Consider the following 13,646-nt stretch of genomic DNA (forward strand, 5'->3'; position numbering starts at 1 on the left):
GTCAACTAACGGACAATGTTGATGGATTGTGATAAGCCCAGAATATCATGTGATGATAACGAGCTGGGTCTGAGGACTCAAAAAGCAGGTTGAGAAACGTGCAAAAAATATGGGCGCTGGCCGTGGCCGTTGTCCTGGCCATGGCCCGAGCTCAAGCTCAAGCTCCTGCTCCTGCTCCGGCTATTACCCCAGGTCCCCCAGCCCAGCCAGTCCAGTCAAGCGACAAGACAGCTCAGAGAGCTCAAAATCGGGTTCCAGCGACGCGACAGCATCATCGCGTGCTGTGGGTCCACCTTAAGTGCATCAAATCGCGTCACTCAATTCCATTAATCTCATCACATCTGATCTGACCTTTCGATCATTCATATACCAAGCTACCTTCATCTCATAAGGACTGATTCGAGTTCCAACTGCAATTGATCACAACTGCGCGAATCCTATCCATTGCGAACCACACAATCAACATACATTTGACTCTGACTTCTTTTCCCCCCCAACTCAATTCAATTCACACGAACCTCTACATATCCATCACCATGGCCGACCCCACGTCTATTGACATCCCCGTGCTTTCGGCTGTGCCCTCTGCAGTCGCATCCGCTACCGCATCTGCTGTCGGCACTCCCATGTCGCTGCCTCCAATGGACAACGAAGAGCGCGAGAAGTCCATCAAGGTCTCGTTGGCCGACCTTACAGCCAAGGCCACAGCTCTCTATGCCCAGAAGAAATTCGAAGATGCTTCCGAGGTATACGCACAGGCTGCAGAGATGCAGGCTGAGTTCAACGGCGAGATGAGCCCCGAGAATGCCGACATTCTCTTCCTCTACGGCCGCAGTCTGTTCAAGGTAGGCCAGAGCAAGAGTGACGTTCTCGGTGGTGCTCCTGCTGCCGACAAGAAGAAGCCCAAGTCAAACGGCGCCGCCAAGTCCAAGGCAGCCGCCGCATCCGAGGACAAGTCAGAAGCCGAGGAGATTGCCGAGGAAAAGGTAGCCATCGTAGCCAAGAATGCCACTGGTAGCGGTCTACAAGATGGAGAAGAGGTGTCTGACGCCAAAAGGCCTCTGTTCCAGTTCACCGGTGACGAGAACTTTGAGGACTCGGACGAAGAAGCCGAGGGCGACGGTGATGCCGACGAAGAAGAGGAGGAGGACGACGACGACCTCGCCGTCGCCTTTGAAGTCCTCGACTTGTCGCGTGTGCTGTTCGAGAAGGCCCTCGAGCAAGAGAACGAAGCCGAAGACTCAGAGGACCAAGCAGACTCGCCTACCATAAGACATGTCAAAGAGCGTCTTTCCGACACCCACGATTTATTGGCCGAGATCTCCCTGGAGAACGAGAAGTAAGATGAGGCAATGTGGCACCCGACTTGCGTAAACAATGATTTGCTGACTGCGAAACAGATATCCTCTCGCTATCAACGATGCGCGAGCTTCTTTAAAGTACAAGACTGAGCTCTACCCAGAGGAGTCTGAGATCAGAGCCGAGGCGCACTACAAGCTTTCGTTGGCTCTCGAATTCGCATCTGTCACAAGCGACGAAGAGGACAAGGACGAAACCACCAAGACCGTCGATCAGGGTTTACGCGATGAGGCCGCCGCCGAACTTGAGAAGGCCATCGCTAGCACAAAGCTCAAGCTGCAGAACGAAGAGGTCGATCTGGCAACCATGCACGCTCCTGAAGAGAATGAGGACACGCGCAAGAAGATTGCCGAAGTCCGGGATATTATTGCTGATATGGAACAACGGGTGAGCAGTCCTCTCCCCCGTCGCTCCTATATCATACCTGTTTGAAACTAATTTGTGTTTCATCTAGCTCGTTGAACTGAAGAAGCCCCCGGTGGATGTCGAGGGCGTTCTGGGTGCTGAGAACCCCATGAGCGGCCTCCTTGGTGCTACTCTGGGCGAAACTAGTGCTGATGCACAGGCGCGTATCGAAGAGGCTAAGAAGGGCGCAAAGGATCTCTCTGGGCTTGTTCGCAAGAAGGAGAAGAAGCCCGAGCCTGTTGAGCCTGCCGCCGAAACTAACGGCAAACGCAAGGCTGACGAGCCTGCTGACGGCGCTGACGAAGCCAAGAAGGCGAAAGTTGACGAGCCTGTCGCACTTGCGGAGTCGTAGTTGATCTCAAATGATTCTATCCAAGTGATAGCAATGCCACGTGTCTCAATGAGCTCTGGCAAGGGACAGGATACAGTCAGGAGACAGCCCTGTGCGTGGGCATTGGCACAATGGTTCAATATCAACAATCATTCTCTCCGCCAGCATAATTTGCTTTCCATATATTGCACTTGGGTCGGCGTTTCCATGAGTTGATGAGTTTCTAGGTCCGAGGTGGCATGGATCATGGCAGTGTTTTGATGATGATGATAGGCGTTCGTGGTCTGGAAAATGTACATTAGTTAGCTTGCTATATTCGGCAGATCAACAATTTGGTCACAATCTGACTGATTCCCTTGAATGTTCTCCAAATTGACAAGTGCCCATACGTTTGGCGACAAGTGTTTGCAGTTTCTAAAAATTCTGTTCGCAAACCGAACATAATCGTCAAGCAGATTACAGGGTACCAAAGTGTCATACCGCTTGACTCGATGTCCTAATCTCTATACAGAATTTTGATGGTAATTGCCGCACGGTATCATAACATGAAGAGATCAGCTGCTCAATATCCGGGGTTACACAGGTCCGGTCATCTACGTAGCCCGTCACAAGGGGAAATATGTCACGGTAGCGCGGCGCGGTCTAATTTGCCAGCATGGTGGTTTGACCATTTATATTTTATATTACGTCTACGAGGAGCAGGAAACATTTACTTTGGTACTTGCTATTTTGGTTCACGGCTAGAGTCATGTTAATGAGGTGCCCGGCTATCTGGGCGATTGGCCGGAAGGCTCCAGCTGCTCATTAAAAAAAAAATAAGATTGAAGAAGAGCTCGACGGATGATGCGCTCTGCGGAACGGAGCAAAGGTGGAATTTGCTAGGAAGAAAATTTGGGACAATACACGCACCAGATTGTCACACACATCTTGGTAATGATGAGGCTATTTAGCCACAACCTTATCAGGAAATCCACTCTGAATTGATGCTGATCACAACACACGACCTGTAGTGAAAGAAAAGTCTTGTGTACATTTGTATCTTGTAAGGCTTACTGAGGCGGTTCTAATCCTGTGTCGCGCAGGGTCGACAGGACGGATTCGGCCGAGCCAAAGGAAGATATTCTTAATGCAGTTCGCTCAGGCTCTCGATGTTAGCTGAGTGCTCCAAGGTGGAAGCTTGAGCCTTGCAGAGTTCCTTCCATCTATTGAGAAGACGATAAATGATGTTACCTCAATTCAAGTCGAAGGTATGATCCTTGACAAGCTATGGTTTGAAGATACTCGGCGATGCGGTTCTTGAATGTCAGTCGTGCAGAAGTGATTGTGACGGTCAGAAGAAAATAAAAACAAAAACAACCGCAATTTCGACTCCAGAAACGAGCTGCCCTCTATGGCTAGCTACTGACAGACATCGACGGAATATTCCAGATTTCTGGTAAGGCGGGAGCGTGCAAATAGCAAAGGCAGATGACAGACAAGCATTTGAATGCGAGATCAGATACGTTTCCTAAGAGGGCTGGAGATGTTGTTTTTGGGCACACTGTACACCCCAAGTATCGTAAGTCACGTTTTGAACGTTCCTACTTAACTATCCCTATTTAAAATATCCACTTGGCCATTTGTGACAAGTATGTACCACACCAGACCAATTGTACTAATATAATCTTCATTTGCTCATTCCTTCACATCTCTTGACTCGTCCCAAGACAACAATCTTGGCAATTTGCCAATGATCTTCGGTGTCCACTTATGTGCCACGGGCCAGGAATCAGAAGGCACATCGCCTGTGATGGCCCCCTGGACGTACAATATCGCACACTGCCTCGCATCTGGCCCACTATCAACCAAATCACTATCCTCCTGAATGAAGCACTCATATTCCTGCATTAGATCGTGATCTCGTAGCCGCTTGCCGAGCAGAAGTTCCCAATCCCCCGTCTCGTCGCCGAAATGCACCTGCTCGCTCAGCAGGACGTCATACAAGGCCCCCATGGTCAGTACGCCTCCTGGGAGTTCGACATGGAGATACTCGACAGTATCATCGTCGTCGCTCTGATAGCCCCTGATGATCTCCAAGTGCGTGATCGGCTCCCTTCCAGGGCGAGCGACGCTCAGACCTCGCCAGCTCGCCTCGGGGCGGAGATACGGTCCCCTGGATCTCTCATCCTGCGCCCACGGCAGCCGTTTGAAAGGCAGCGTGCTGTCGCCCGCAATGGTGAGGTAGATGATCCGCCCGCGCTCTTCCGGCGTAAAACACTGCGTGGCCGCGAACAGCGGACGAAACCTCTGCCATAAAAGTCGATCCCAGGGGTCATGAGCACACGGTAGCTCTGAGTCGCTCGTCCCGATGCAAGGAGAGGAAGATCGCTGCCGTGTGAGGATGTCTTGGACGACTGCGCGAAAGTGTTTCCCGGTGCGCTGTGACGTGATGAGAGTTTGCAGATCCCTGAGAAAGAGATACTCGAGTATGGCGTTGAGGATCTCTATCGGAACGTCGGACAATCCGGCCATATTCAGTGGCAGGCAATCGAGGTTCTATCCGCAGAATCAGATGCGCATTTGCCCCCCGTCTATTTTCCGTCCGACGCAAGTCCAGTCTGTTCTCGCATCCGAGTTCGCTTGAGGCTTTAACACCAGAGTGCCTTAAAGGCCACTAACAGAGGCCATTTGTGGGGCTACATAGGTATCTGCAGGACCTCTGTACAGATTACTGCACGACTAATCAGTTCGGAAATCGTTATTGTATGAGTAGAATTTAGTGTATTGCAGTTCACATGTTTGTTGTTTGGCTCATAGAGAAATTGTGAAACATCGCTTGTAAGTCTACTGTTCCCGGCTGAAATAGAATTTGTGTATAGCGTCTCGCCAGCTGTGTGGCGGATACAAGCTTTCAAGACATACTTTTTATACATAATGAGATGTTCCAGAACGTCAAACGTATACACTCAACTACCTAGCCTCAAAGTCTCATCGCTTCTCGATATAGACAGGCCAGTCTCGTGGCACCATGGTGAAATGCGCCTTCCATTTCCAGATATGGTTCGGATCGGCCAAGCGAATATTATAGTCTCTCACCAATGCCGCTGCAATCTTGGCCAGCTCAACCCTAGCGAGATGCTGGCCCGGACAAGAATTTGGTCCCGCTCCGAACTGTTGAAACCAGGTCAGTTGCTTCCTCCTTGGTTCGGGTGTTGCGTCTTTTGGGCCATATCAACTCACAGAAAGAAAATATTTCTCCTTATCGGCAGTATCTCCAGCGAACCACCTGTCTGGTTTGAATCTACGAGCATCTTCGCCCCAGTGATGCTTAGAATGGTGGAATGCCCACGGGTTAACCGAGACGATGACGCCTTCCGGAAATGCTGCGAATGATTAGCTCGAGGCTCAATCACAAAGGAGCATAGTCGCTGTCATACTCTTTCCACCGATGGTGATTCCCTGCTTTCCAGCTTCTCTCGGCAGGTTCCACGCAACTGGGGTGTGTATTCTCAGTGCTTCCTTGATACAGGCGTTCAGAAACGGCAGTTTCACCGCGTCAGCATATGACACAACACGGTCGCCACAGAAGCCCTTCCGACGCGCTTCGTTAACCTCCTGCTGTGCGCGAGCCCACATGCCAGGTGTGCGGATCATGTGGTACACGAAGGACTGAAGAGCACAGGATACCGATTCCCCACCAGCACCCGACACCGAGACGACGTGGGCATGGTAATCGAACATGCTGACGCGGCCCGGATGCTGCTTGATCGCGCGGTTCCAATGGGCGACCATGTCGAAGCGGCTGTCGTCGTTCTTCTCCCGCCCGGCCAGGTTCTCCATGCAGGTGTTGACGAGGTGGCCCATGGGCAAGATGCCGGCGCCGCTGACCAAGGGGTTGCCGAGGACGAGGCGATTGAGCAGCCGCACGGGGCCGTGGTTCGCCGCCGGCGACCCGAGCATGCTCAGGAACTGGTTATTCTCGATCGAGCTGCCCACGTCTGTGCCGGTCTCGAGATACCCAAACGGCTTGGAAAACATGGCTTCGCCCAGGAGCTCAGATGGTCAGGTCAGCTCTTAATCCGTTCCCTTCACGAATCGGGGAATGCCTACGTCGAAAGTGCAGAAGGTAATCCATTTGTCAAGATCCACTGGTTCGTGTTTGTCGCAAAAGTCGTCCATGTGATCGAGAAATACCCCCACAGTATCGTTCATGGCGTCCTCGTTCTTGAGGATGTTGGAAAGAGTGAAGCCAGCCGCATAGTTACGAGTGATCTCGGCCTTCCGCGCCGGGTCGACAGTGCTAAAGGCCGACTGATATCTAGGATTTGGGATAGCGAAGAAGCTGTACCATGCCCCCTAGCGATATTATATATTTGAACTGGCACATATGGATCAAAGATAGCATTCTCACCTTCTTCAAGGGCTTGAGGAGGACCTCCTTGATAGCGTCTGGATGTATCACGCTGACTTCGTCATCGGCGATACGTACGAAATGCCCTAGATAGTTTAGCTGGTGACACCTGAAAAGAAGATCGCATGTCCGGGTATACCGTGCTTCTCGTGAAGTTCAGTGATGACCACATTCTGGTCACCGATTATGGCATGCTTGGTGTGCCAGAGCCGACTGAATGAAGCCCAAAACGGTCCAGGAATATCAGAGATCGAAGAGAAAAGGCTGCGGCGCAGGAAAACATATATAATCATAAGAAATAATAAGACCCCTAGCTTTTGCTTCTGATCGACACACAAAGTGTCCAGGAAAGATATGCCACTCATCATACAGTCCTTGTTTTCGTGGTGTTTGTCTTTTCAGGCTTTTCCTGCATGAGGATCTGAGAATTTGCAGAGTAGCGAAAAGGGACGATGGCGTCAGCAGCATGAGACATGGCCCATGGGAGTGAGTAAGCGACCTTTGCTGCGTTATCACTTCACTTAAGTGTGGCGACAAGAGTCCACGACCTAGATGTGGTTGGTTTCGTGCAGAACGCCGCATCAATTCTGTCTAGGAGCGTATCTATTCTACTATAAACCCTCTTGTTAAAACCTTTACACGGGCAATGCGTATGCATGCTAAACAGTAACTCCAAAATTTTCCCAATATCGCCGTTGAAGGTATCACGTGCTCCTGAATCGCTTGAAGTGGGCCGATGTTTGCCTTTAATTCAGTGTAAATCTCCGCCCGCTGGCTGTTGAGCGCCACCGGGCGAGCTCTGTTGTTGAACAGATTTTGGTTGGAACCGCTCTTGGGGTTCGAGTATCTGGTTGAGAGATCTCAGTAATCCAACTTGTAACAAGTAGTACCGCTGAATGTTGTTCAATTTTATGCCATGTTCTCTCTAGAACAGACCGTCGATTTCGCCCGTCTCGCAGTCCACGTCCACGTTAAGGTATCCGGGTGCCGTAGGCAGACCTGGAATAGTCTGGATGTCGGCAGCAAGGGCGTACAGATAACCAGCACCAGCGGCCATTCTCACGTCTCTAATGGGAACGGTAAACCCGGAAGGTGCACCCTTCAAGTCGGGATCGTGGCTAAGCGAGTATTGTGTCTTCGCCATGCAGATGGGCAGATTGCCGTAGCCCTGCTTCGTGTAGGTATCGACCTTCTTTTGTGCGAGTTCGGAGAACTCAACAGCGCTGGCGCCGTACATTTTCTGGCAAATAGCCTCCATACGTGTCTGCACGCTGCCATCAAGGTCGTAAGTAAGCTTGAAGTCCTTGGGCTTCTCAGAAGCAGCAATAACACCCTTGGCCAAATCAACAGCACCCTTACCACCCTCAGCCCAGTGATTGGCCAGAATGGCGTCTTCGGCACCGGCCTTGATAGCTTCCTCCCGGATAGCAGCAATCTCAGCGTCGGTATCAGTAGCGAACTTGTTGACAGCAACCACGACCGGTACACCAAAACTCTTAGCGTTCTGGATGTGCTTTGCAAGGTTGACGCAACCGTTGCGCACAAATTCGACGTTCTCCTCCTTGTAGACCGCATTGAGGGCGGCGCCAGGAGCAATAGGCGGACCACCACCGTGAACCTTCAGAGCGCGAACGGTAGCGACAATGACGACAACATCTGGCACGAGACCGGAAGTACGGCACTTGATATTGAAGAAACGCTCACCACCCATGGTGAAATCAAATCCGGCTTCGGTAACAGTGAAACCGGTCTTGGCATTGTGATCCTCATCTGGCTCCGTTCCGGCGAGCTTCAGAGCCAACCGGTCAGCAATGATTGAGCTGTTGCCAATGGAGATGTTGGCAAAAGGTCCGGCGTGAACGAAAACGGGCGTGCCCTCCAGTGTTTGCATCAAGTTGGGCTTGATTGCGTCCCTCATCAAGGCTGTCAAGGCACCACCAGCACCGAGGTCATCACAAGTGACAGGGTCGCCTGAGCGAGAAGTGGCTACCACCATGCGGCCAAGACGCTCACGCATGTCGGGAAGATCAGTGCTCAAGGCGAGAATTGCCATGACTTCACTGGCCACAGAAATGTCGAAACCAGTTTCTCGTGTTTGGCCTTTCTCTGTCGCGGCCGTACCGACGGTAATGCCACGCAAGTGACGATCGTTGACATCAAGAACACGTTTCCAAGTAATAGTCTCGGGGTCAATATCTAGTCGGGCAAAGCGGTGAATCTCGTCTTCAGTGAGCTCATCCGGGTTTGTCTTCTCAATACCCAACTTCGTCAACCGCCTGAACATGACAGGGGCAAATTGTCTCTTTCCGTTCTTCGCGGGCACGAGGCGTTTGTATAGAGGACCATCCTTTTGGGTGTTCTCGTGGAAGATACGAGTCTCGATAGCAGCAGCGAGCAGGTTGTTGGCGGCAGTGACTGCGTGGATGTCACCGGTCAAATGTAGGTTGAACTCGTCCATAGGGATAACTTGACTGTAGCCACCTCCAGCAGCACCTCCCTTGATTCCGAAAGTAGGACCTTGACTGGGCTGTCGCACGTTGGCGAAAGTGATTCGGTTTAGGTGAGCGCCGAGAGCCTGCGCGAGACCCATGGTGGTGGTTGATTTGCCCTCTCCAAGCGGTGTGGGCGTGATACCTGTGACAACAACGTAACGACCATTTCTACGGTGCTCAAGTCGCTTGAGCAGGCTGAGGTCGACCTTTGCCTTGTAGGATCCATATGGCTCCAACTCGTGAGCGGAGATACCAACCTCCTCAGCAATCTTGGTGATATGCTTCGGCGTCTGGGCCCTAGAGACCTCAATGTCAGAAGGAACTGGCGTTTTCAGGTGGAGCGCTAAAGGCTCGATGTGTCTCTGCGTCTGTCTCTCTAGGTAGGTGTTGGCAGAGTCTACAACATTTTGAAGCAGCATGGCTACAGTCATGGGACCGACACCACCAGGTACAGGTGTGATGACCGATGCAACCTCAGACGCTGTCTCGAAGTCCACATCACCAACAAGGGCCTGGCCAGATTTCTTGGTATCGTCAGGAATGTAGTTGGTGCCAACATCGATGACCACGGCACCAGGCTTCAGCCACTCTCCCTTGACGAACTTGGCCTTTCCAATGGCAGCCACAACGATATCTGCCCGCTTCAAGTGCTCTTCTAGCCCTTGAGTCCTAGAGTGGCACACGGTAACAGTTGCATCAGCGTTCTTGAGCAAGTAGCTGACAGGGCTGCCGACAATGTCGCTACGGCCCAGAACAACAGCATATTTGCCACTCAGTTCAACACCAGCTTCCTGAAGCAGGACCATGATACCCTTGGGCGTGCATGGGACAAACAGAGGCTGACCTCCCTTCTTGGCCAACTCACCAATGTTGACGGTTCCGAAGCCATCAACATCCTTGTCGTCAGCGACAGCAGAGGTGATGGTGTATTCGTTGATGTGCTTGGGGAGTGGCAGCTGCACCAGAATACCATTGACACTAGAGTCATTGTTGAGCTGGTGGAGCTTGGCAAGGAGCTCAGCCTCAGTAATATCTTCAGGAAACTCAAGCTTGTCACAGCTGATGTTTGCTTCAGAAGCAGCCTTGAGCTTCATTCGCACATACGTCGCTGAAAGGTCATTAGATTGGACACGCAGGATAGGGGATCATCAGGCAGATCTAATTCTTCTTCGATGGTCTGAGGCAGCAGGCCTTGGGAGCCCACATGTCAAAGTGTCGGATGATTGCAAGGCTTGCTGATTCTACTCGAATTTCGCCACAACCCATATGATCTCATGCCATCCACCCTTGTCAGAGTTGTAGACAGTCACATACGGGGGAAGTACGTCTGGGTAAGACGACACAAGACGACTTCGTCCAGCTTGGCAACTCGAGGTAGTCGCCAAATACGACGATGCAGAACAATGGTAGGGGTCTATATATGTTATAACTTACAAGAGTCTGGCCTAGCACCAACCTGGATGATCTTGAGGCATGGTTTGTAGCGTGGGTTGAGCTTTTGCTTCTCAGCAATCTCATTGGCAATCCTCTCGCGAATCTTCTTCGCGATGGCAGTGCCATCAAGCTTCTGTGCAACCATGGCGGGGTAGGTGCGCGAAAAGTTACGGCGGGGTACTGCTGACGATGATGAAGAGAAATGGGAAGCAGTTGACCGTGCGCGGCAATGGGTCGAGAAAAGTCTCGCAGAAGTGTGTGAAGAAGGACTTGCCAAGTCACCTGACGATGGACGAAAGGATGAGGATGAGGTTGAGACAGAGGGTCCAGTGGTGAATAAAGTTGGTGTGCGCGTGTCCGGAACGGGAAGCTGGCCGCGTGAATCGGTCGCGTAGGACCTGCAGATGGGTTTTCGGGGGCGATTACTCGGAAAGTGAGCCGATGAATAGGCTCGAACAAAGGCAGGGCCAGCTCCAATTCTGCTAGCAGTGGCAGTAGCAGCAGCAACTCCAACCGTGGTACCAGATACTGGTGTCACGAACCGCAAACCAGCGGCCTTTGCCAATCGTTGTTGTCCTGACATTCGCAGGATTGTATTTGGTGTTGTCGAGGATTGGATTATTCCGTGACGAACACTGGTTGTTAGAGTCATTTTTGGAAAAATTTCTGCCGCCAGGGTACCTCTGACTCGCATATCCTACTGTACTCCTCCGCCGCTATCACCAACACGCCTTCTGCACGCTATCTGTGCTTCAGTGCAGTAGAAAATGCAAGCCAAAATTGCTGGATCTACGAGATGAGTCACTAAAGTGTGTCAACTTTTTCTGGAGCACCCGTACCTGGGCTGTGCTCGATAGCACTTGGTATTCAAATATCGACGCCATGTACATAGCGCCAGAACCAGAACGCACAGTGTAAGGCGATTTAGACTGGGTCCAATGCCGTAATTAGAGGTGTTGACTACGGATCCGTAGGAGCAATCATTCGACCATTGTTCACGACGCTGAATCCATGTATGGCAGGACAAACAAATTCAAGAAACAGAGTATGATTTCTGAAGAAAACAAAATCCAGGATTGATTTTTGACAGGACACACGGCAGAAGGTGATTTCTCGGCATCTTGTAACGGTGCGCGTGGTCAATGTTTGCTACAGTGGCGTGTAGACGTATGTGGATGTGGAGCGCAGCCCTTGAAATTGCGTGTTCACAAGAAGTTACCTAGAGATGGCAGGCCTTGCGATGACTGACTCAAAGCTGGGTCTTGGTATAATCGAGTCACAAGAAATTCTACACGATCTAGAACGGTGGCGCAGAAATTGGGCAAGGTTGCAAGGTATCTCGTGTGCACCAAGCCGTCAGGATCATATAAGGCCGTCAGTCGAAGTTGGAGGGAATCCGGGGGAAACGCCAACGCCGCCTTCATTGCATTACCGCTGCGGAACGGAAAATCATCGGCAAAAAGTCCGTGAGCCCCTCGTCCACCAAATTACTTCCCCAAAACTCTCACGAACTTTTGACTGACGTGACGGAGGATCAGCTTTCAGCCCAGTAGAAAACAGCACAAACCGCAAAGATGAGACCTATTCTTCTTTCCGGTCACGTATGTTGTCCTCGCCGTACGATCCATCCTGAGTATTATGGCTAACAATATTCCTAGGAACGTGCTCTGACCCAGATCAAGTATGCGACAGCCACCGACGACCCCACCATGCCTATGCCTATGTCTACTGCCTATGCCTGCGTCACCTTATTAACCAAATTCCAGGTACAACCCCGATGGCGATCTTCTCTTCTCCGTAGCCAAGGACCAGCAGATCTGTGTATGGTTCGCACACAATGGCGAGCGTCTGGGAACATACAAGGGCCACATCGGTGCCATCTGGACCGTCGACTGCGATCCCACAAGCACCATGATCGCCTCCGGCAGCGCCGACAACACCATCAGACTCTGGGAGATCAAGACCGGGCGCCTGCTCAAGACCTGGGAGTTCCCGACAGCCATCAAGCGTGTCGAATTCAGCCCCGACGGCAGACAACTACTCGGCGTGACGGAGAAGCGTATGGGACACTTGGGAACGATCGTTGTCCTGAACATCAACCCCGACGTCGATGCCGAGCAAAGCGACGAGAAGGAGCTGACCATCGTTTGCGACGAGAGCAAGGCTACTGTCGCTGGTTGGAGTTATCTGGCCAAGTACATCCTGGCTGGACATGAGGACGGCAGCGTGAGCAAGTACGACGCAAAGGTACGCCCGGCCATACACTCTTTTCCGTCTCTGCGCGTGAAACATGCATGTGGCAAAGGCTAACTCACATATCTTCAGACCGGCGAGACACTCGATAACCTGCCCGTTCACGAGCTCAACATGCAGGTCACCGACCTGCAATGGTCCACGGACCGCACCTACTTCATCACCGCATCTAAGGACAAGACGGCTCGCTTGATCGCAGTTAGAGACCTCGAGATTCTGAAGACCTTCCCCGCCGACACCCCTTTGAACAGCGCCACTATCCTCCCCAAGAAGGACTTCGTCGTTCTGGGAGGTGGTCAGGCCGCTATGGATGTCACCACCACCTCTGCCCGCCAGGGTAAATTCGAGGCCCGCTTCTACCACAAGATCTTCGAGGATGAGGTCGGTCGTGTCCGTGGTCACTTCGGTCCACTCAACACAGTCGCTGCCGACCCTACCGGCAAGGGCTACGCCAGTGGTGGTGAGGATGGATACGTGCGCGTTCACCACTTCGACAAGGGCTTCTTCGACTTCAAGTACGAGGTCGAGAGGGAGCTTGAGAGAAAGCTGGCGGCATAGAGTCCTCGACGGTCTCTCTTGGTTAATGGTCAATGAATTCTGGCGTTGGTCGTTCGTGCGTGTATGTAATGCATCAGGTCCGGCGTTCGAAAGGGGTAAATTACATTGCTTGGTTTTGATGATCAAAAAATGGTTAGATGGTAATCGAGATGCCTGACATGAAATACCTCCACGACGACTGCTTCGGCAGAGTGACGACATACGCAGTTGCAGAAATTGGAAACGCACGTTTGCCTAAACTGTACGTCCAGACCCCGCCAAGTCCCAGATAAATGGCTTGAATGCAGCAGAGTCAATGGGAGACGCGAACGGAAGAGGAGACAGCACTGGCGTGATGCCAATAGGCGGGCAGGCATGGTCACGACATGGTTCTAAGCACCTCGACACGCCAATGGTAGAGCAAATCAATCATCACACCACATAG

At 51.8% G+C, this 13,646-nt stretch overlaps 5 protein-coding genes across 5 annotated transcripts; 2 read left to right on the plus strand and 3 right to left on the minus strand.

Annotated features, from left to right (window-relative positions):
* Positions 1-443: 443 nt before the first annotated feature.
* On the plus strand, positions 444-2,456 carry BKA67DRAFT_301064 (uncharacterized protein). Its single transcript, XM_046096074.1, has 3 exons — positions 444-1,339; positions 1,401-1,746; positions 1,814-2,456. The coding sequence occupies exons 1-3, from the start codon at positions 537-539 to the stop codon at positions 2,114-2,116; spliced, it is 1,452 nt and encodes a 483-aa protein (XP_045957043.1). The 5' UTR covers positions 444-536; the 3' UTR covers positions 2,117-2,456.
* Positions 2,457-3,651: 1,195 nt separating this feature from the next.
* Positions 3,652-4,903, minus strand: BKA67DRAFT_567495 (uncharacterized protein). Its single transcript, XM_046102978.1, has one exon. It carries the CDS (start codon positions 4,604-4,606, stop codon positions 3,770-3,772), a length of 837 nt encoding a protein of 278 aa, XP_045957044.1. The 5' UTR covers positions 4,607-4,903; the 3' UTR covers positions 3,652-3,769.
* BKA67DRAFT_624709 (cytochrome P450) lies at positions 4,889-6,850 on the minus strand (the record flags this gene model as incomplete). The annotated part of the gene is made up of 6 exons (XM_046105527.1): positions 4,889-5,245; positions 5,315-5,457; positions 5,512-6,127; positions 6,185-6,430; positions 6,486-6,571; positions 6,625-6,850. 6 exons carry the CDS (start codon positions 6,848-6,850, stop codon positions 5,063-5,065), a joined length of 1,500 nt encoding a protein of 499 aa, XP_045957045.1. The 3' UTR covers positions 4,889-5,062.
* A 560-nt stretch (positions 6,851-7,410) lies between these two features.
* Positions 7,411-10,556, minus strand: BKA67DRAFT_519738 (formate-tetrahydrofolate ligase; the record flags this gene model as incomplete). Its single annotated transcript, XM_046098128.1, has 2 exons — positions 7,411-10,085; positions 10,412-10,556. 2 exons carry the CDS (start codon positions 10,554-10,556, stop codon positions 7,411-7,413), a joined length of 2,820 nt encoding a protein of 939 aa, XP_045957046.1.
* Positions 10,557-11,985: 1,429 nt separating this feature from the next.
* BKA67DRAFT_659445 (eukaryotic translation initiation factor 3 subunit I) lies at positions 11,986-13,222 on the plus strand (the record flags this gene model as incomplete). The annotated part of the gene is made up of 4 exons (XM_046107440.1): positions 11,986-12,012; positions 12,070-12,092; positions 12,178-12,658; positions 12,737-13,222. The coding sequence occupies 4 exons, from the start codon at positions 11,986-11,988 to the stop codon at positions 13,220-13,222; spliced, it is 1,017 nt and encodes a 338-aa protein (XP_045957047.1).
* Positions 13,223-13,646: the final 424 nt, after the last annotated feature.

This window comes from Truncatella angustata (assembly GCF_020726525.1).
Source record: "Truncatella angustata strain MPI-SDFR-AT-0073 chromosome Unknown BKA67scaffold_5, whole genome shotgun sequence".
NCBI lineage: Eukaryota > Fungi > Ascomycota > Sordariomycetes > Amphisphaeriales > Sporocadaceae > Truncatella > Truncatella angustata.

Bases quoted from the DNA above. Each gene is read 5' to 3' on its own strand.
- BKA67DRAFT_301064 (XM_046096074.1), top strand. From the start codon at position 537: ATGGCCGACCCCACGTCTATTGACATCCCCGTGCTTTCGGCTGTGCCC. The intron at 1,340-1,400 runs GTAAGATGAGGC...ACTGCGAAACAG, and splicing joins ATCTCCCTGGAGAACGAGAA to ATATCCTCTCGCTATCAACG. The intron at 1,747-1,813 runs GTGAGCAGTCCT...TGTTTCATCTAG, and splicing joins TTGCTGATATGGAACAACGG to CTCGTTGAACTGAAGAAGCC.
- BKA67DRAFT_567495 (XM_046102978.1), bottom strand. From the start codon at position 4,606: ATGGCCGGATTGTCCGACGTTCCGATAGAGATCCTCAACGCCATACTC.